This window comes from Halichoeres trimaculatus, unplaced genomic scaffold, assembly GCF_033239565.1.
Source record: "Halichoeres trimaculatus isolate MK-OKI-2021-1 unplaced genomic scaffold, fHalTri1.1 fHalTri1_scaffold_14, whole genome shotgun sequence".
Lineage (NCBI taxonomy): Eukaryota > Metazoa > Chordata > Actinopteri > Labriformes > Labridae > Halichoeres > Halichoeres trimaculatus.
Genome location: NW_027437192.1, coordinates 11314886 through 11336988, shown reverse-complemented (window position 1 = coordinate 11336988; position 22103 = coordinate 11314886). Strand labels below are relative to the sequence as shown.

The window sequence follows — 22103 nt, the reverse complement described above, 5'->3', positions numbered from 1 at the left end:
ATTGTTTGATGTTAAAAATCCCAGCCTGTGCCTCCCATATGCTGCCATTTTTACATTTCTTGGGGTCAACTTCCCTGCTCGCACTTGATTTTTTAAGGCTTAATCTTGAATGCAAAGATTGAAAACCTTAAAATCTCCAGGTAAAGACGATAAGCATCCAGATCACTGTCTTAAATAATAGTTTCAGTATGATCAGCATGTCTTCAGTCGTAATTTGTGCGTTGGTGCTGATGTATGTTCAGCCATTAATGACAAAATAGAATGTTTGTACTAATGGTGAAAAAGTGATATGCATGAGCTGGGTTAACACCCCAACAGAGCATTAAATATAATGACAGTGGGCCCCATCATTACAGGTGCTTACAGCAGGATTGGCACACCTGTTCGGCTGTTTTAAAGATGTCAGATGTTCAAAATAATGAATTAAAAGAGAAAATGAATATTTAGGGATCAAATAAAAAGTACACTTTGGATGATGTCTTAATTTTCAGCAATCTTTATTTATTTTTGCTGTTTAATTCAAATTTGTTGGATGGGGGGTTTCCAGGAGGTTCCCTGGACATTCTGCACCAGCCTGGCCGTCCTGGTGCAATTAGATAATTGGCCAATTTTTGGCAGTCGTGCATGTGGCTAACGCTATGGCCAAATGTGCTGTTCCATAATGTAACGTAATGACTAATGGTTCTGTTTGTGTAATGACTGGAGGTGCACAGGCCCTAATGTTTATTGTTTCCCTCTCAATAAGGACACACTTATTTTTTCTGATGCAGTGGGATCACTTCAGGTGTCTAAAACATTCAAAATACAGCCCAACAGATATCAATGAGAATCATTTCTTCGCCATCTTGGACCCAGTGGTTAGTCAGTCAGGTAAACTTCAGCATCCATCTTACCTTTCCAGGTGCATCTTTGACAGATATCTGTTTAAGTTTAAGGTTATCCACATTGTCTCCTAGATTATTCTTCTACTTATCCAACATGTTGCTTTTGACATTTACATAAAATCTCTAAAAGATAACACAATATTTGTGGCACCTATTTGGGCATCTTGGCAGGAATTGTTCCTCTGACTTCAAGTACAAGTCCTGGACTGGAGGCGCACATCACTGGTGACAAAAGAAGAAACCAAAATCAGTGAGGTTTATCTTCTGGGAACAAGAAGGTACAGCATGTTGTGCTAATCTAGCATGTTGATGTAGATATATTCATTAAGAAAAGACAGAATTAAAATGCTTAATGAAAGGTTGAAAATGGCCAAAGTCTGGGAGATTTATACTCAGGGGAAAATCATCAAAAAGCTTTAGAAACGATGAAGTTTGATTGACGTTTCAGACCTAGGGACTAACATTAACATCCCTCTTTTTTAACATAAAGTAATTTCAACAGGTAACTCATTTAACTTAACGATGGAGGGAAAAAAGCAGTTCATAGATGAAAGAAGTATTTTTTAGTTAGACTTCTATTTAAAATAACATGAATTTTATCATTTGAAACCTAATTGTCTTATTTAAAGGTTTTAGGAGGCATTCACCAATTTCCTAATTTTAGATCATATTGTGACTAATCTAAATCTTTGCATCTTGAATGTTTTTGCTTTCACCTGTAATACAAACTTATGATATATAAAACATATAACACGTAATAAACTTGTCTTTAAAGTCTTCTGAAAGTGCACTGCACAATCATTTTTCTGGGTTATTTTCATTTTCTGTGTCTCACGTTTCTTACTGTCGTCTCCTGACTGCCCATAACATTTACTGCAGCACTCACGTTTTCACACTTGGTGCTCACATTTACTCAAGCTGAGGCACTGAACCAGTGAGTAAATAAAAGGAATTGTCTCGTCATGACGAGTCACCACATATAGTGGAGCCTCTCCCAGGGGTCGGTCGGTTAAGAGGCCCGTCCGCCACTCTTAATTTACGGCCATCCCTTTGAAAACATTGGGGAGTTGTGAGGCAGAGGCACCGGTTTTTGGTGCTACAGCTGTTTTAACTGTCACGGCCGTAAAGCTCCCCTGGGAAGAGAAAGACAGGGGATGAGAGATGAGAACAATGGTTTGACATGCAACCTGCTGATGAGAAAAGTCTGGAGGTGGAAGAAAAGAGGAGGTGTAGCTGAAGGTGGAGGCTAGCCAGAGGTTTGAGATAAAGGCCAAATGGCCTTGTTTAGAAAAGAAGTCTTCTCCTTTTTCCTTTTAGCTCTTGATTGTAGCTTTTAACTCTTTCGTCACCTTAAGCTAGGGTCTTTTCTCTCGGTGTAATTTGTATGACTCATTATCTGTGCTGCTATTTGCTTCTATGGAAACCAGTCTAGCCAAGCCTGATGGAAATTTCCTGATAGTTTTTTAGATATTTGGTCATTAATCAAGCCAACAGATATGTCAAAGTTCAGTGTTATGCTGCTATGAGAGGAATAGTTTTGGGACCTTTGATATAAAACATTCAAGCTATATGAAAAATGTAAAATGTTTGTACAAACTGTGACAAAAATATAACTCATAGTTAACCCTTACATACTGTTTCAAGTTTAATTTGACCCAGTATCCTAAAACACATTGTAAATCTACCAACGTGTGTCGAGGAAATGGTTGTTTTAGGGTATCTTCAAACTGTACAGCCCATGTTTGTGTGTATTTTTTGTGGGAAAGTGGTGACAGAGTTCAAGCGGGGCCTCAACACTGTCACAGCAAACCCAATAAAGGTAACCATATCCAAATTTTTTGTTTATGTTATTTTTAATACTGGAGTGTGAGTAACACAGCATGAGTGAACTAGATTTTAAGACAACACAAGTGAAAAAAAAGTTTCACCCCTCTTCTTTGGCCTCATTCTGAAGGTCCCAAAGCCTCACTTCAGACACACATGAACACCCATTAGCAAACAACAGTGTTGACAGGAGTTTGCAGTGGAGAAAAGCTGTGTAACATTGTTTGTATTATTTGTATTTAAATAATTCATATCTGGTTAAAACACTATGCTTCCATACAGAAGGTAGTTTAATATGGATCATTGATGTCTTCATGAAATGGGAGTAACATGTTTTGGTCTCAAAAGCCAATGAATCAAGCACAGCAGCATTGTTTCCAGGCTCTCATAGCCCCTCTGTTCAGAACGCTCTGATTTAGCAGGCGTAACCTTCATATATAAATGAGCCACCACTGATACCGCCCGCTCCGCGTCACTGAGAGCGGCGCCACAAACTCCGAGTGTACAGTGTTTAGAAAACAGCGAAGCTCGTTTAACGTAACATTACAGGCTAAAACAACAGGCTAACTGCAGCTACAGTTAGCACCCTGAAGCTAACACAGAGACAGGGGGACACTGAGGAAAAGCTCTTACATCTGCTCCAGAGCACACAGCATTTAAAATACTCACATTTCCAGGGTCAGAGGTTTGTTGGTGGATGGTTGGTAATGCACCTGGATTCAGGACTAGTCCATTCGCTAGCCCTCTGTTGTACTGTCCAAAGTTGGAAAAGCAGTCGGCCGTGAAGTGACTAGCAGACACATGCACAGTTTTACTGAGTGTAGCTGGAACGTTTCCTTGATAAATGAACTCTAGCCACTTAGTCTTGTCTTCTTCTGAGATGTGAAGCTTGAGCATGGAACTATGTGGCTGTTTACAGCCAAAAACAGAGCAACTTTTCAGCTTAGGCATTCTGAACAGCAGTGGGGAGGGGAGTGGGCGGGGATCTGCTCCGCTGGACCAATCAAGTCAGGGTTGCTCCTGATTAGTCAAAAAAGGGAATTGCTGACGTCGGCAAATCCTTGATATTCCAAACAGCTTGTTGTAGGTCAGGATTTTACATTCACAAGCATACAGCATACTAAGTACAGGTGTGGTATTACATTGGACAGATTTATCACCACCCTGCTGCCGCTGTCATGGAGACCATTTTTTTTGTACCTTACTGTGAGAGTATTGTAGACGCTGCTTGCGGTACGAATAAGAAAGTTTACTCTTTGATTAGGGCTAAAAATTGAGAAAAATAATTACAAGAAAGCTGTTCTGGTTTTCCAAAAATATCATTTTTTATTTCACATGAAATTTTCACATTTAGCATATTTATCAAACAAGGTCTTTTATATAATCTCCTATGTATATTTATATACATATACATATTATACACTTCTCTTACTTACACATGTACAAAGTTAGGTAACAAGAATTCAGATAAAAAAAGACTGACTTCAATGGTAGTCATACGCTGTTGTGCTCTGTTGATCAAGCCAACCTGTCGGGTGAAGATGTACTTGGCAACTCGCTTTGATGCCGTGTCCGTCATGAAAAATGGCTTTAAAGTCACCTGAAAGTGTGAAATTCAGCCTGAAATCTATATAGATGATTATTTTACGCTTTGATTTTGGGGAATATTCTTGAATTGAGCTTGAAAACATGAAAAAAAGCACCATGACACAGGGCCAGATCCTGTAGTAACATGGATCTGATACCAGCTCCTCACGTCTGACAGCTTAACCTGAACAAGGGCAAGATCCAGCAAACAGAGAGGGCCAGCCTCTCTGCGGGTTCACACAACATCTCAGTGTTCGCTTTTGGCAGAAAACATTTTGTCTTATCACTCTTTCAATCAACCACTCCCTTGCTTTCACACATTTTCCCTTTCATACAAGTACTAACTCTACTAGGAGAGAGTGAAAAAGCTCTCCCTGTTGCCAACGGTAAACATTTCCTTTATGGTATATACAGTAAAACTTCTCAGCTGCAAATGTCATAAATTATCTTCACAGAATGTACACATAACACAGTTCAATGTGGTGTGTTTTCATACGTCATCTGATGTCAGTGGTCGTGCCGCGTGGAGTGTTTGATGGTGTGTCTGTACTGTGCAGGATTAGTGCTACAGTAAATAAGCACATGGTCGAGTTTGCAAAGGAATGGTCATGATGAGAACAGCCCCTCGTGTCTGTCAATGCTACATTTAAAGAAAGTAATCACTTGGGACGTCAATGCCACTCATTACCATCACAAGAACAATACAACAAGTAGTACACGATACTCAAGGGTGGAATAGTGTACAAGTCGGAGAGATGACTGATCTTTGGCTCAAAGGGTAAGAGAACACTTTTCCAATCAAACTCTTTAACTCAAAGTTCCTCTTGATTGTTCCTCGGCCATTTTGGGTTCCTATTCCACGCCTTCGTGTTTTCCTTTAAGGTGATCATACAAAGAGGTTCATGGTTTTGGAGAGAGCCCTAAAAAAATTGGTCTTCCCAAGCAAAAAACTGCTGTCACCTTTTGAAAAACGCCACAAAGCACACATACTTTGTCTCAAATGCTCAGGAGTTGCTCAGCACGTGTAGTGCAAGAGAGTCCAGCTGTACTTTACAAGCTTCAAACGTCTCTCCCTGTGGCCAGCACTGGGCACGGAAAACTGTCTTTTTGAGTCAGTGGTTTCATCCCCACGGACTGTCTTCATTGTAGTCCCTGAAAAAAAGACCATCGTCTGCCAAATGCAGTCCTTTCTTGTCCTCTCAGTGCAACAATAGCAGTAATGAAAAAGGGACTAGCAGTGAGAGAATGGAGAGGGATGTTGCTGCCACTGCAGAGTTTGTCCGTACGCTCTTCTGGACTTCAGGCAAGACCACCACTGGGTCATCTGCTTAAAGATAAGAGAAGAAGAAGACACGTAAGTACCACATATTTACCCCCCAATGTTACCCTGAGCATACCTGGACAGCTCTAAGGTCAGGGATAATTAGAAAGGACACAGGGCTGGTCAACATACCTGCAGGCAGCCTGTTAGACGGGTTGTGAACCCCACCCCCAGCTCCAACTCCAGCTCCACCTGTGCCTCCTTTACCCACTCTGGCTTCTTGAGAGCCTGGAAGACAAGAGAAAAAATGCCATCAATTACTCTTTATCTGCAAATTACAATGACTTGATGGGCTGTGCTCTTAGTCCTACGGCCATGAAGGCGTTTGAACTCACCATCAGCAGCTACGACGTCCACCCTGAGCCTCAGGCAGTCCTGACCGTGGTGGTGTAAAGGTTTAGCTGTCGGGGAAAAAGCAAAACAACACAGGCGTTAACATCCCAACTAATGCACTTATCCCCCTCTGGCCCCTTAATTCAGCCCGTGCAAGCGCTCGGGCGCACACACACACATAAACACACGGAAAAACTTGGCAACAGACTGATGCAGGGACAAAGCTTTAGGACGCCATCTGTGAGCAGGCAAAGTGTGTCTTGTCCTGCCGTTTATCTAATTACAGCCATGGTCAGGGTGACAACTCCGCTTGCTCTTCGTGGCGGAGTAAATACTGCATAAACACAGCAAACTGAGCCCACACCCCACTGAACACCCATGTTCAAAATAAAAGATGCTCACAAAGCTCAAGCACATTACATTATCAAAGGAAAGAAGTAAGACTGCAAAATTACGTCAAAATCTTCACATTATTTTGTAGCACCTTCATTAAGCTGACATGTATGGCCCAAAAGGACGCGTCCCATTTCTATTGAATAGTCTGACACTAATTTTGATACAAACATTTGACCCACAGAGATCAAGTGGAACAAATTCAGTGATCCCTAAGTCTTTTGTGATGAAATCCTTAAATCAAGTGACACTCCCATTAGTCCCAAAAGTGTGTTTTGAGGGGGAACTGTTGCACTTTGACATATTAAGATGATGAAGGGAAAGGTTAGTGTGCCAATAGTGACTGTGTCTGAAATGACTCATTAGTCTTCCTGGACTTGCAAAAAAACAAGATGCTTAGTGACAATAATTATTTATGATACAGTAGACAGGATGTTTCAGCACTAACCCATGGTTACTGTGGGAAGTGAGTCTGTGTTTTTTATTTTAGTCATTCTCATCACACTGGGTCCTAGTGTGGCACACCAGGAAACAGGACTAGCAATCTTAATGTTCAGTGTGCCACCACTGCTGACCCTTATTAAAAGTTAGTAAAAGAAGAAGAAGAAAGTAAGAAATTAATAATCAATCTCCAAACATTCATGCACTGTTTCTGTTTATCAGCAGTAACATCTTGCGCCTCTTTAATTTACATGTTGTTTCACCCACAGACTGAGCCAATGGCTAGTTTTTAGTATATTGCATGAGGTTACATTTGAGTATGTAGAATAACAGCTAATCTGTTTTCTGTGTTCACTTCCTGTCTCTGATTGGCGTGACTGTTGTGGATAAAGACATCCCAGCATCAGCATCAAACCTTTTAGATGTTAAGTTTTCAATAGTGACATACCCATAATGCATTAGGCTCACAGAATAAGACCAGACTGTGCCAATTAATGTCTGAAGTGTTTCTACATTTTGACATCTTGTTCTTAGTTTCGTCCATCACTATGAACTCTTATTTTGTGAATAGAAGAAGAAATAAGTGAATGATTTCAGGGACAGACAGTGTTGTTTGAATCATGCTGACTTGATTCCTTAAGTTGGCTTTGAGTTCTTTGTGAATCCCATAAAAATGTAAGTAAATATCAAACAGAGCTACAGAGACACTTACAGATATAGTAGTAGCTTTCTCCTTGACGAAACTCCTTCCCCAGAGTGAACGGCGTAAACCTCTGAAACTTTTCTGAGAACTTTTCTGGTGCGTGAGGAGCAAACGGATGTCCGCACTCCCAGCGCATCTGATCGTATGACTGTGGCTTGCAGGTTTCAAAGTCCTCTCGCTCCACCATGTAGAGCACGTATCGCTCAGCGTCCAGCTGCGGCACCTCACCCTGAGGGTAATGGGGGCAGACGATGTCCAGGTAGTCATTGAGCTTCACCTCCACGGTGTAGTCGTCCCATAGAAACCTGCGGGGAGGAGGCAGAGGAGGTTATCCCACTGGCAGGAGACTGATAACCGTGCTTATAGCAGGGGAGCGGTAATAAATATAAGCCTCAAAAGCTGTGATTATATATTGATCGGCTTCACGCTGGTGTACAACAGGGAAATCAGAGGAGAAACTGAGAGGCATAAGGATGAGTGATCGAGAGCAGGAGGAGGGGAGAGTGTGTGAGGAAGATGTACGTGTGTGTAGGAGGGGAATGAGGAGGAAAAAATGCAATAACTGGAAGAATGATCTGCAGAGAACATGCACATAAATATGGATGAACGTGAGGCGAGTTAGCCGCTGCAGAGCTGCAGAGCTGCAAGTTAGCATGAGTACACATTGATCCCACGTCCCACTGGAGCTGAATGATGTTTACAGAAAAACATTAGCAGTCTGTTAGCCGGGCAAGACAGGAGATGAGTATCGACATCTGCAGGGCTGCACACACACTTGCACAGATAGTTGAGCATGACGACAAATTAACCTCGACACAAGCAGAAACACACTTAAAGAGAGGGGACGTGGGTAAAAATAGAAGGTCACACATGTTTTAAACCAGTCATTAGGGTGTAAGAGACGGGGAGACACGTCCAACGTGAGTTTGGTGACGGCCTGTAAGCGTCCTCCACCACACTCCCTCTCATTACGAACACAGAGAGACAGTCTGACTGTCTGCCTCCCCTCCATCCCGCCCTCTCTGCATCCCTCCTGTCACTCCTCTGCCTTCTCCACCCTTTTTACGATAGTCTTAAGTAAACTTCCTTCACTCCTCTTAAACTCAGGGTCACAGAGCACTCTCAGTTAGCATTTTAGCCCTTTAGCATAATCTGATGCAGTTAGATTGGCTTCATCTGACCCATCTATGATTCCTCCTCCCACTCTCTTGGTCTTTCTGTCAAAAGATATTACGAGTTCATCTCCGGTGAGTGGTCACTAAAGGTATTTCAGCTTTGTCCCCTTCCCCCTGACTGAGCGGCTCCTACAGGGGTGGCTCACGGCTAATGCTCTCTTCTCAGCCACAGTCATCTATCACCGGCCTGGAGCACTAGCCTCACACACACATACTCTCTCAGACACTTCCCAGTAATTCTCATCTATCAACAACTTAAAGCAGTAGCTACCTTCTGTTTGCCCCCACAGAACTCACACACACACACACACACACACACACACACACACACACACACACACACACACACACACACACACACACACACACACACACACACCTCCTCCCCATGTGATGCCTATCAGTTTACCGTCTCCCACTGTTCAGGCTTCCCCCGTGAAGGGATGAAATCTGACAGACTTAAATATTTTCACAACTCACACAGAGAATGTGTGTCTAATATAGGGTTTTGTTGCTTTTGCAATGAATACACAGATGGTTCATCAGGCTTTCAAGACGCCACAAAAAGAGGCAGCCAGCCGGTGTGAGCTGAGTTACGACCACTATTTTATCAGATCTACAGGTCTGACGGAGTTATGAGGTTTCAAAGCCTGCGGGGTGCTAACTGGACACCTTTTTCAGGGTCTAAGAAACTTTTCTCTGTTTTCTCACAACCAGCTATTAAAAGTTGCATTTGAGGGTGTTTGTGTAAGTGTGACAAGCTCCATATGTGTGCCTGGCGATCAAAGTGCACAGGCCCCTGTTGCTCGTAAGCTGCTGTTGTTGTTTGTGTGAAGGGGTCTCTCTGCTTCCCCCTGGTAAAAGAGGACAGACAGACGCCGTGGCTCCAAACTTTAGGCCCCGACTCCTGCCACCCCTTCTCCTCTCAGCTCCCTCCCCCATTCCCTTTACCCCCCGTTTCTGCCTGACTGCATTCCCTCAATACTGATGAGCAGATTAGTCAACATTACAACAGCAACACGGGGGCTGCAGGGAAACAAGAACCAGTTTAGGATCCTGATGAAACTTCCATCTAACTGAGCTGATGATTGTGTGCCCCAGCTAACTTTTAGTGTGTGGTGGGGGGGAGAGCAATAATTATCATTTTGCCACGGTCCAGACAGCTTAGTGCTTATCTGCAGTTTGCCTGCCACGCTCTGTTTACCAGATTGGCCGCTAAAGTGTTTTTTCCCCCTGCCACTTTCAATTCCAGGCGAATCGATAACACTATTGAACAAACACTGTTGTCTGCTTTTTGCCTGACAGAGTTATCGCCCCCCCTGCAAACAGAGCAAACACACACAAACAAACTGCCTACACCCCCCCGCCCTCGATCGCTCACCTCCAAGCCCGACCGGTTGTGGTATGTTTCCAATGTGTTCATCAAAAGGGGGTTGAAGGGGGGCGCAATTAAACACAAAAAAGGGTATTAAAGTTGCCCTGGAGGGGGGTAATTATGCCCCCTCAGTCCCCACTTCCCAGCCCCTTTAGGCGGAGAATTTAGGGGGAGTTTTAGGGCATGAATAGGCGTGGGCAGGGGGGGTTAAAGGGCTTGAGCTGGGACTGGCTTTTGAAGTTTTTTCAATAACAGTACGCCAGTTCTACAGTTGCTTTATCAACCCCACGGTTTCATACAGTGTCCCCATTCAAAGTGCGATAAAACAGCTCACTTAGCACAGAGAGCAGAGGCTGAATACGCACCCAGGGAGGCCCACTAGCCCCCTTTTATTAATGGCAAATAGTTTTAATTATCCCGCTGCCTTTTGTTCCCCTCTAACGCCTCAGCCATTGAAATGTTCCACATCATCTCCTTAATTGACTGATCGGGGAGACGCACTTCAAAGCGAGCCGAGGCCGCTGTGTGAAAAGGTTTAGCTAACAGAGTCAAATCATGCCACCTTCACTTTAGCAGACTGAATCCTCTTTCTGTGTCTCCAGCAGTGTGTGTCCCTCGTTATTTCCCTCTTCCAGACTGTTTCCCTCTCTCTGTCGCGATATATTCCCATTGTTTACCCAGGATTCTCTCTTCTAATGACAGTGACGCCCGGAGAGTCAGCGGAGTGTACAGCACAGGGAGGCTTTTTTTGTGTATTCACTACTTTAAGATGATTTGTGGAGCTATGGCAGATATGCAGCCAGGATGCTGTGTGTGAATGTCTGGGATTGTTTGTGTCAGGAAGTGTGTGTGTGTGGACCTCTGTGGAATCTGGGAGTGTGTTTCAGTCATGATAAGGTAGAAAAAAACAGCCACACAGATGATAGTGGAAAAATAACTTCACGTGTGTATACGCGACCTGGAAAGCAGACTACACACTCTTCCTCCTCTTCTTCAGAGGAGGAATTCCTGATTTATTGGAGCCTCTTCAGGAGCAGGGAGTCTAATCTCTCTTCTTTAATCTCTCTGGCCAGCATTTTGCTTTCTTCTCCACCTCTACCCCCGCCTTTCATCCATCCATCAGCCTCTCATCTCTGCTCTCTATCGCCCTGAGGAATGCCGGACCTCTGAGGCTAAAGGGGGCCGCAGTGTGGATCAAAGGTCGGACAATCGCCAAGTCAGCACTGGAGAGTTTTATCCTTGAAAAGTCAGGCGTTTTGAGCACCATGACCAGAATCGCCCTCTCTACATGTCGATTTAGATGTGTGTTAAGGTTAATGGTCACTGAAGGACATATTTATGACCTATATCCAACACGGCTCTTTTAAGCTCAACCTGAGGCCCCCCTGACCACACAAACATGATTGTTTTCCACCCGGGTTTTACACGCGTACTTAATGTTACCCAAAAGGTGACGGGCTGAGGTCACAGATGAGCGGACGGGAATGTGGGGACCACCTAATCGGCTCGCCCAAGCCCTGGATTATTGGGTGGAGCAGAGGCTGAGCTGTGGCCCATTCATCAGCACCAGACCCTGCTTAATACAGGGGCTTAGAGCGGACAGCAAGGCCCAGAGTGAGGGGATGAAGGCTGGGGACAGAGTGAGAGGTGAAACAGGCAGGGTGAGGCTTTTGTTCCCATAGAGAGGAGGGGTATTACTACTTTACATGGGAGTTTTGGAGTTCAAAAAGAGGCACACTGGCTGGAATGGTGCGGTTGCAGAGAGAAATGTGTGAGCTCATAACTGGATTATGAAGGAGAACTGGACACAAGGGAGCAACATCAGTCAGGATCTGTCAGGAAAAGTCACGGGAGAAGTAGTGATCTGAGTTCAGCAGGCCTGTTTAACGTTACAGCTCAAACTCTTGTTGTTTCATCCATCTATCTTTTCATCCATCACTGCCAGCGGCCCCCGCCCACCCCCTGTCCGTCTTTCATCGCTCAATAAGCAAACCAGATCCTCATGTCAACTCTGCCCCTCCCCCCCACCCACCCCAGACAAGTTGAACCAATCACAACCTGTCCGGCTGGTATTCCAAATATGCCACTTCTGACCCTCCATTTATGTTTGCAAGCCAAGCACAATGCAGCATGCGTTGTCATAGAAACAAATATGGTCCTACTCTTTTAAGCCCCTCCCCTTTTTGACATCATATCCCAGGCTTTCACTCTTTTGTGACTTTTTGTCATCCGTCTCCATCAGCTTTCTCCTGTCTGTCACTCAACCTTTGTCCGAGCGAGTCGTTGGTCATTCCGCCAACGTTCCTGCCTGAACTGGCTTCAGCAAACGGAGCAAATCGACAAAGCTTTAAGTCTGGCTGAGAAATAATTGGCTCTAAAGAGGCTTAGATGAATACATATGCTCTTTCCAACTGTCTCACGCTGTCCCCTGAGCCATTTGTATCTTATAAGGGGCCGAACAGAAAGGTCACCGCCAACGTTACATTTCTCAGGAGGCAGATATCCGTACCAGAAAATCGATTTCGGCGGATTGATTTCCATAAGGTAAAACTTCAATGCACAGGGGTTTTCTTTCTGCAAACACAGTCTAATGAATTTCACAGGGAATTTAGCATCCTGGAGTATAGGGCCACAAATTAATAAGACATTGTAGAAGGAAGCTGTTCCTGCATACAGATAACTGCTTTTGATTGTAACACAGCAACTGGCCTCTAGGGGGTGGCAGTAAATACTATAGGTGATTGTTTACACTGTAAATCATGCAACAAACTTCACCAAAAAGCCAAAACAGAAACAAAAGCTACACAATGACCCTTGTTTACACAACTGAAGAAACACAATAGTTCATCTTGAGAGATAATATCAGCTAATTCTTCCTCAGACAAACACAAAACAACACCAAACGTCCCCAAACAAGTCACACAATCAGACTCTCTCCTTCCCATGTGAGAAAATTGCTGTTAAATCACAATAAGACCATAAATCTGCACATTAATGGAGATTTTTCCTCGCCACTGATTTTTTTTGTGTGTGTGGGATTGAATAGTTGTAAGCAGCACTGAGAGAAAAAAAAGGATAAGAGTGGGCAGAAGCAGAGGAAGTCTGCAGCAGAGATAAGGAAGAGGCGAGAGGATGGGCACGGAGGAGGAGGAGAAACACTGGCGGGGTTGACAGAGGTGACACTGATCAGAGGAGAATCCCAAACAGAGACTGAGATTTCTGACAGGCACAGAGGGCGGATCCTTTATGCTCCTCAAGGCTAAACAGCGATTAAAAACAATCAAGCGCAATTAATCACTGCTAATCTACTTATTCTCACAGTTTAAACTCACACAAGCCTGGGAAACACAATCAACTCCTCTGCAGTCTCGCGTGTGTCCCTGTGTGAGAACCGTATTGTTTATTGTGCAGACAGGATACGCTGTTTTCCCGGGAAAAGACGTAGCCAGGAAGTGCTACACTTCATAGGGAAACACGCAGCAGACAGCATGCAGACTCTGGTAACACCGACAAGCACGGTTGCAGGGAAGTTAAACCTTTGGCCTGATTCTCCCTTTATCTGCTGCAGTCAATAAAAGAAGCCCTCTCGTTTCTGACGCCACAAACAACATCAAGTGGGAATACTGAGCAGGAGGGAAATCAGCTTTGGGGTAAAGTCTTCTTACGGATGATTATGAGGAGATAGGAAGCGTCAACATGCTGCGATGACCATTGAGCCGACTAACCGTAACAGTCCCCAGAGTGTTTTTCCTGCAGATTGAATTCAGACAGATTACAAGGCCAGATTAAGCGAGGTGGGAGGGGGGCTCAAAGATGGAGTTCAGACTTTACTGAAGAGAATGACGACAAAGATATGGGTGTTTAGGCTGGATTAGGGAGTAAAGTGGGAAACCTGGATGTTTTTCCAGGGAAGTAGCTCCAGTTAAGATTACTTGGAAACTGCAGAAATCCTTATCTATTGTGTCCAACTAATCTGGCCGATCTGATCTTATCTTTATCTCACCAAACGCGCGCACATGCACATAAAGCAAACAGACACACACTCCTACACTCAGACCTTTGTTTTTCTTTCATCTAATTCCCGTCTTTTCAAAGTTTGAGTTCTTAGCCTTGCTCTTCCACTTATACTGCTTCATTCATGGGAAAGCATACATGGACACACAAGAGAAAAAGACCAGGAAGAAGAGGGGAAATAAAGAAACAGGTCTGCTGGGTAGACTTGAGTGGCTTTTCATGGAGGGGGTAGAAGAAGGAAGCTTAAAGGGCGAGAGCTGACAAGGAAAAAAAAGCGTGAAGGAAAGGGCAAAGTGCCTTGTGACGGATCGCCATGGGTGCCAAGAACGATAAAAAATTCCACACCTCTTAGCATGCTCCCCCCTCCTTCTCCCAGAGAGCCAGGGTTGGAGTCGAAAATAAAAGACTGAAAAGGGACAGCTTGTAAAGTTGAGATAAAAGCTGGAAAAGGAGTGAAGGACTAAGAAAAGACAGAAAAGGGAGGAAGAATGAGAGTTTCCCAGAGGCAGAGCTGTGGCCATGTGAAGAAGAGAGGCTGGCCCTGAGTGGCGGGCAGTATTCAGGGACCACCGCCGTGACAGGATGACTGACAGATTGATAGAGGCTGTGCCACTTCATCACATCCTGAACTCTGACCCCAAATCAGTCACACCAGTTACTTCTCTCTTTCTGTGGCTCACCGTGAAGACCATTCCCCCAATTTGTATGGGGAGCATCACAAAACAGCCAGATTGACCGAATAAAAGACAGAGAAATCATTCATGTGGGTGAAACATACCTTAAATAACTCACTTACCAGAGCAAACAAAGTGTTAAAGCAGGTTCAGTTAAGTGAGTTTAACAGTAAAGTAAGAAGTTCTGCAATTACTGATGGTGATTAAAATGTGAAAATAGATGACAGCGAGTACAACAAACAAAAAACGACACAACTTTTCTACAGAGTCATCAAAAATGTTAAGATGATTTCACAAATATCAGTAATGTTTCTGGTTTCTCTATAAAATACATGTGGAAATACTACTATCAGGTGATTATCAGTTATTGCTCAGTTCAAAGTCAGCATCCATACTGATATTGGCTTAATACAAGTACAGGGTCTGGTATTGATACCCGTTCACATGACAACATTTCATCTGAAAACGCTGAAACGCAGTGGAAAAAAATCTGCGTTTTACGCGGAAACGCTGATGGACTGAAAACGCTGTAGTAAGCATGCCGGGCCCGTAGGTGGTGCTATAACTGCCTTGTCCAGAACCCACTTTTGGGAGACCTCCACCGAAGTAGAGTTGAGCTGGTCATCTGGTGTATTGGGGAATACTAAGTTAAAAAGTGGAGCAAAAGATGCGCATCTTGTTGAAAGACAGTCGGCAGATACAATAGATTGAGCAGCACAAGCATAACACGGTAGTTCACGATGATAGAAACAACGGTACTGTTGTCCTGTTGAATACGCGTGCATGAGGCGGAGTGTGCTTTGTCGTGTTGTTGTGTAAACAGTCCCTTAAATACTGGTATCATCTTAGTATTAGTAGTGATTCAGGCATTGGCAGACTAGTTGTTTAACACTGGTATTGGGTCAAAATCAGTATTGTTTTCGGCTAAAAATCAGTGTCAGTTGTGGTAGCAGCTCAATAACAGTAATGATACTGCCATCTTCACAATAACAGTGCAGTAATATATATCAGTAATAATACTGGTGTCAGCTTGATATCAGTAATTACGCTGGTATTGATACATTAGCAGTATTGATGAAAGTATCAGCATTAAAACTAGCTTATATCAGTCAGTCATTATCACTATCAGCTCAGTATCAGTGATGGTTCCAGTACCTTTACGGTAACAGTGTTTATAAAGGTCTAAGTTCAACACCAGCCATGACTCTGTTGAATATGAATTTGGTATCAGCACAGGTATTGGTATGAGTATCAGCTGTGGCCTCCTTGCATTCATCTTTAACTTTATCCAATCAGCTCGCTGGAATCAATCACAGGGTAATTTTAAATTTGACAAACATGATCAGCAACAGGTAGAAAACATCAAAAGATTAATGTTAGGCGAGCCTGCCAATAAGATTTTCCTCATTATGTTTTAAATCATGTGTGTATTAAAGGAGTATTCTGTGTAAAGCAGTGCCCAAGTGTAGGTTTTGGGAAAAGTCCTAGTGTGGGTATAAAATGACACCAGTCTAAAGGCTCAAACTCCAAGGTGCATTTTTACCATAAACCAAAAGCAAAGAGCTCATTGGATTACAAAGAAAAGAGAGGCTTCAGCAGATTAGCCAGAAATGGGTAACAATAACAGACAAGGTGTCAATGATTATGTCCAAATAAACAGCATATGAAACAGATGTAAGAGAGCAGGGCCATGAAAGAGTTAACAGGCTCACAGAACCAGAGACCACAGAACCAGAGTGAAAAGGGAACCTGGCCAAAAAGAGAAGGAGGGAGGGAGGTGCTGGAGAGAGGGGGAGACAGGTACAAAGAGAGGAGGAGGAGGAGTGGGTGGTGGTGGTTGTGGTGGTGGGCTCATGCTCTGTCAGCAGAGGAAAAAAAGGAAAGTGAGGAAAAAGAAGGAAGCAGTGAATGAGCAGATTGTTGCCTCTCGTTGGGAGTTGTAGAGTCCAGAGGACTCCTGGGACGGTGTTAACATCAATCACAAGTGTGTAGCACATGTGTGTGTGCGTGGATGACTGGGTTAATGTGTATGTGAGTGTGTGAGTCACTCGATCTGGTGATGTTATACAAAAGACACAAAAACAAGCTGGCACACCATGATCCGAGCTGACTGGGCACACAGGAGCTCCTCTTTCTGGGAAGCAAACCGTGCTGGTGATTAAGCTGTTGCTAATCAGACACAAAGGTAACAAATATGCTAACTAGTAAAAGGTCAGGAAGAGCTGAAAAAACACAGTGTCAGGGGGATATTTTGCTCCTGCTGAAGGAAAGTAGTCGTTAAAGTGGAGACAGATACGACCTTGGAAGTCAGCAGCCAGGCCCCAAGGCGAGCTCACACAAACATGCACAAATTAGTGGCAAGCAGGGCCACTGTGCATGTATATGTATGAGTATGAGTGTCATTAAATCCTTTAACAAACACATCGAGAAACAAGGAAATGAACTCACACCACATGGACACGAGTGATCAATCTGAGATCAATTTGATTAACAGCAGCTTTCTAACCAACAGGGATGAAAATAAATCCAGGCAGTGCAGGAAAAAGGGTCTCATGTGAGTGAAAACAAGTGTCAACACTCACTGTGGCGAGTAATGGGTCAAAGGGGAAAGCGGATTGCTGTGGAGTGATGAAACATACCAAAATGAAAGCAGAAAGTCAGGGCTTTTTTCTGCGAATACAGGATTAAGAGTAGCCAAAGGGGGAGATTTAGCACAGTCATCCGGGAAAAAAATAGCAAGTGCAGAATCAAGGATTACCAGTATACATACACAGGAATGATCACTGTGGTGCTACTGCGGGAAACTGCTACACACTTTGGCATATGGGACTTTGGGGAAAGGCTTTGGTGCTATAATTACACTGCCTTTCTGACGATGCTGAAGCTCTAATGTTGCTAGGGAGCGAGCTTTAGTGATGCTGTTGTACCACATTTTATTCACAATACGGATTCAGAAACCTGGACTTCCAAATCGGATGAAACTGAGTAGCTTTGTCATTCCCTCCAGAATTAAATAAAACATATCAGTGACAGAAAAACAGTGATTTAAGATTTTACTACCACTGACTGAAATATGCAGATTGATTTTTGTCAGGTCATTGAACTGTAGTGTCTGTCTGTATCAATATGGAGCTTGGTATGGATACTGATATGCCGATACTATTACCAATACTGGTAATGAGGGCCGATATCGGTCTAAAACTTATATGACAGAATTACATATTCTTGAATGTGGTGTCAATACCAGGTTTCAAATGACAAAAAGGTTGGTGTAAAAACGACACACTCTGACTGGCCTAATGCAGTGAACATTGCAATGTAACTGTAACTGTTTAGCCCAGTGACACCTGCTTATGGTTTCATCAACAACTAATAAACAGTATCTACCACTTATCAGTCGACCGTTTGTGAGAACACTGATTCCTGGTATTCTCTTTGATTTGATTAAAAGAGTATGATGTTATATTTAAACAAACCAGTTCATTAAAGAGCAGTTTTGTTGTTTATGCTTTGTTATTTCCAAATACTTTTTCTAGTACCATTGCTGCTATTTAGTAAGCTCAAAGGAGAAAGTCTGTCCATCCATGTGATTGCAGCAGAGACAGACAGAGGGAGTACAAGCCCATCACTGCTGATATCGACACGTCTGTTGTTGTGATTGATTGTCCCAGCTCGCTGATTGATTGGTTGTCCGCCAGCAGTCTGTGTTTGTGCTTGCCTGGCAGGATGTCAGAGTATGTGTGGGTGCATGTAGAAGTTCATGTGCAGAGCATAAACCTAACCCCTCTTTGTACCCCGAGCCATTTCACCCCAGCCATCATCAACCATAATTCTAATTGACCCCCACTTATTCCGACCGGCCCCCTAACCCCGACAATTTGGGCTCCAATTTCTCCTCCCTGAGCAATCCATCTCTCTCCCACGGCGTGATCTACTGGGCAGGCCTCAAGTTACCTCCTCTGTCTCTGTCATACACCATTATTACTCGTCTTACAACGTGAAATATGAACACCCCCGTGTCTCCCTGACAGCCACCTAAACCCCACTGCGATATCTCTTGATTTAGGAGACACAGCCAGCCTCCCACTCCAATACAGAGGTTAGGACTCCATGTCAGATGGGAGGATATTGCAACAGATATTTCAACACTTTGCACTGAGTCAGACCTGTAAAAACCAACCCCAAAAGATGTAACCTTTGCCAAGGCAAATATTGTTATAGCTTGTGAATGAAGGCACCAAAGCAACTCGAAAAGATGAAGACACACTGGCTTTTAATGGTTAAATTGAACTAAATCACTGCTCAATGCATTCCTGTAGATTACAAGATAAACACACAGAGAAATATTTAAAAGTCAAATCTAGAGATGTATTTCAGAGCTGCTCAAAAAAAGCAACTTTATCCCTGCATAAACCTCCCTGTGAAACTCATGCATACAGATTGGAGACAGTTTGACTACAAAGAAGCCAAAAAGCTGATTAATTAGCTCCCTGCCCATTCTCAAAAGATAAATAAATGACCTAACACCACGTAACTAATCCCATGGGCTCTACAGATTGCGAAACGGATTAAATGTGAACAGGTTAGACAAAGTATCACAGGTAAACAGCAGCATAATAACAGGTTTGAGCCCAGAAACAGAGGGAGGGGGAGGGAGAGAAAGAGACTCCCAACTGTCTTATATTATCATGACAACAGCAGCGGGTCGCCTCCATCGCAAATTCATTACAGCAGGCTCGCTAAATATGCATGAGCTGCAACTCTTGAAACATATCTGAGGAGAGATCTAAATGATCCAATCTGTGCTGATAATTAAGTTAAAAGTTCATGTGTGCTGAAGATACCAAACTATCCTGATGAAGCAATGCTCAAGAGAGAAGTGCATTCAAGCGCACTGAGTTGAACAGAAAAAGCACAGGTATAGTAAAAATAAAAAAAAGGTATTTACTTTGGATTCGTGCTGTTCCAATAGACGCTGTGCCGCTCCGCTGAAGCACACCAGGCGCAGACGCTCACAACGAAGCCCACAATCCAAACCAAATCCATGGTGGAGAGGAGTGAAGGCGTGCAAGGGAAGAGACACACAACTCAGGTAGGTTGTGCAAAAAAACCCCTTAAAGTTCACCAAGAAAAGCTCGTCTGTGCACCGTGAGACTGCACGATGAGACCACGCCACTGGTGGGAACGCTCAAAGAAAGAAAAATAAATCAACAGAATCGAAGAGGGATACAAGTCGAACTGAGACCTTCTGTACACGAGAAATCCGTAGTGAATGAGCGCCTGAGCTGCTTGGTGGGTGATTTTGTGAAACGCCCACTACTGGAAGCCCCGCCCACTGCCCAGGAGGTGGCCAATCAGAGCGCTGTCCGAGAGCCGCGAGCGCCGCAGGTTTCTCTGGGTGAGCTCTGAATGTTTACGTGTGGTTGTGTACAGTTTGTTTGGGAAGGGGTGGAAGGGTACTAAAATATTCAACATAAGTACGCTTAATTTGATGAAATTTGACAAATGTAGGATTAAAAGTAACAGTCTGCAAATTTTCCTGACTGAAATAAAGGTGCCTATAGATTTTATCATTTGTTGTGAAGAGTAGATTTTCAGTTTTTGTGTGTGTTTTTGTGTATTAATAACTTTGTACACGATACAGTGTTTTTTTTTTTAAATCTTGTGTATGTTGAAAACATATACAAAAACATCACCATATATTTTTATTATAATATCTCACAAGCCAAATCCAAATCACTGAGCTGAAAAACATTATTTTATTGTACTATGCTGTACTTACATAAGGCTATCACACAGCCGGAGCAGTTGTTCTACTTTTTTGGTTCAAGCTTTACTGTGATCTGACTTTGAAGTTTCTCCCCTGGGCTCTTTATCTGTCATTGAAGTGCACCTCCATTATGTGAGCACTGGTTGGGCTACATTTGGAGTGTTTGCACAACTGATGCTGTTTTTATGTCAGCACAGACCCCGATGGTCAGTACAGCCCCCAATGAATCCTAAATCCATTCCAGTGGTTTATGTTGTTTGTTTAAATATCCATTTTATTTAGATTAGGATGAGCCTTTGAGAACATATACAAGAACAAAACCTCCCTAAGACAGTCCGATTCAACTAGAGGCATGTAACCTCCATGCTGTCAGATACATTGCAAATCCAGAGTCTCATTTTCTGTTCCATTGACATGGATAATCTGGACTGCGAGCGGCTTGTGCAGCCTAGTGAGCCATACTGCCAGAGGGGGTTTTTCGAGCCTGCTTCTGCTTGACATGGCACTTTATTTGCTCTGCTTGCTTTTGCAGCATAACAGCTTTCAAAGGTATCACTGCAAAGCAAACAAGAAAAAAGTAAGTAAAAAAAAAGAGTGAGAAAAGGAATGGGGAGCATTTCAGATAATGAATCCAAATGGATAACCGCAGAGTTTGGAGGATTGACTCCATTTGAGGACATTGATAAGATTCTCTGCAGGGATTTGGTCTTTATTGAATAAAGCAGTGAGGGAATGCAAAAGTGTAGCAGCGAGATAAACTCCTGATGTAACCAGAATGTAACTCTTAATCTGAAAGGTATCCTACTTCACAGTATATGAGGCTCCATGCAGCCCTGAGAGGAAGCTTTTAAGACTTTGTTTTTGCTTCAAATCAGCTTATCTGGATTTTCAAGGCCCTGTGAGGCAGTTTGTGAAATTTGAGAAGGTTTGGCTGTCACAGTCTGACATTTTCACAAGATGATTTAACTGTCAGGTAGATAAATCAGTCATTTATCTGGAGGTTTAATTACGCTTATACGTCCCACTTATCAGGTGCTCCGAGCAGATTAAAGAAGCCAATAATATCTATTTGCATCTCCTCTTAACCCAGGATCTCCTCTGTGCTGAGCTGTCCTCATCTTTGAATAATCACCCACACTACATTCCATTTATATAAAGCTTCATTTTCATTATTGACTTTATGCAGCAAAAGAAACAGGCTCAAGAGGACTCCTCTGTATACTGTCGGTGAAATATTCCATGCTCAGTAGTTCTGAGTGCTCACATTTTATGCAATCTGCATTTTAAACTCTGTCCAAACTGACTAACGCTCTCAGATCTCACAGTGCAAATGCAGAAAGGCACATATACAAAGTAATTGCGTGCTATTCAGTGTCAAGCAGGTCGCCCGAAATGATGTGTTTTGTATTCATGAAGAGTGCTCATCCCTGTGGATCAATTTTTTAGAGTCCAATTGTTTTCTCTGGCTCGGTGGGAAGATAAGAGGGTGAGAGGGACTGCGGGCGTAATTGTCATTTGCATCGCAATCGAAAACTGTTGTGCGAAAAGCTTTCAGCGCCGCAGACATTTGTGTCAAAACTCTATCAGGAGAGTGGACCTTTAATTTCAT

The 22103-nt window shown here is 43.3% G+C and overlaps 1 protein-coding gene across 2 annotated transcripts; it reads right to left on the bottom strand.

Annotated features, from left to right (window-relative positions):
* Positions 1 to 4014: 4014 nt before the first annotated feature.
* efna1a (ephrin-A1a) lies at positions 4015 to 19992 on the bottom strand. 2 transcript variants are annotated; one of them, XM_074687704.1, is made up of 5 exons: positions 19673 to 19992; positions 7496 to 7791; positions 5952 to 6017; positions 5749 to 5844; positions 4015 to 5622 (listed from the first exon to the last, which is right to left on the bottom strand). In XM_074687704.1, the coding sequence occupies exons 1-5, from the start codon at positions 19768 to 19770 to the stop codon at positions 5495 to 5497; spliced, it is 684 nt and encodes a 227-aa protein (XP_074543805.1). In that variant the 5' UTR covers positions 19771 to 19992; the 3' UTR covers positions 4015 to 5494. The 2 variants fall into 2 exon arrangements, with proteins under 2 accessions (XP_074543805.1, XP_074543806.1); XM_074687705.1 differs by having other exon boundaries at positions 4015 to 5619.
* Between the last annotated feature and the right edge of the window lie 2111 nt (positions 19993 to 22103).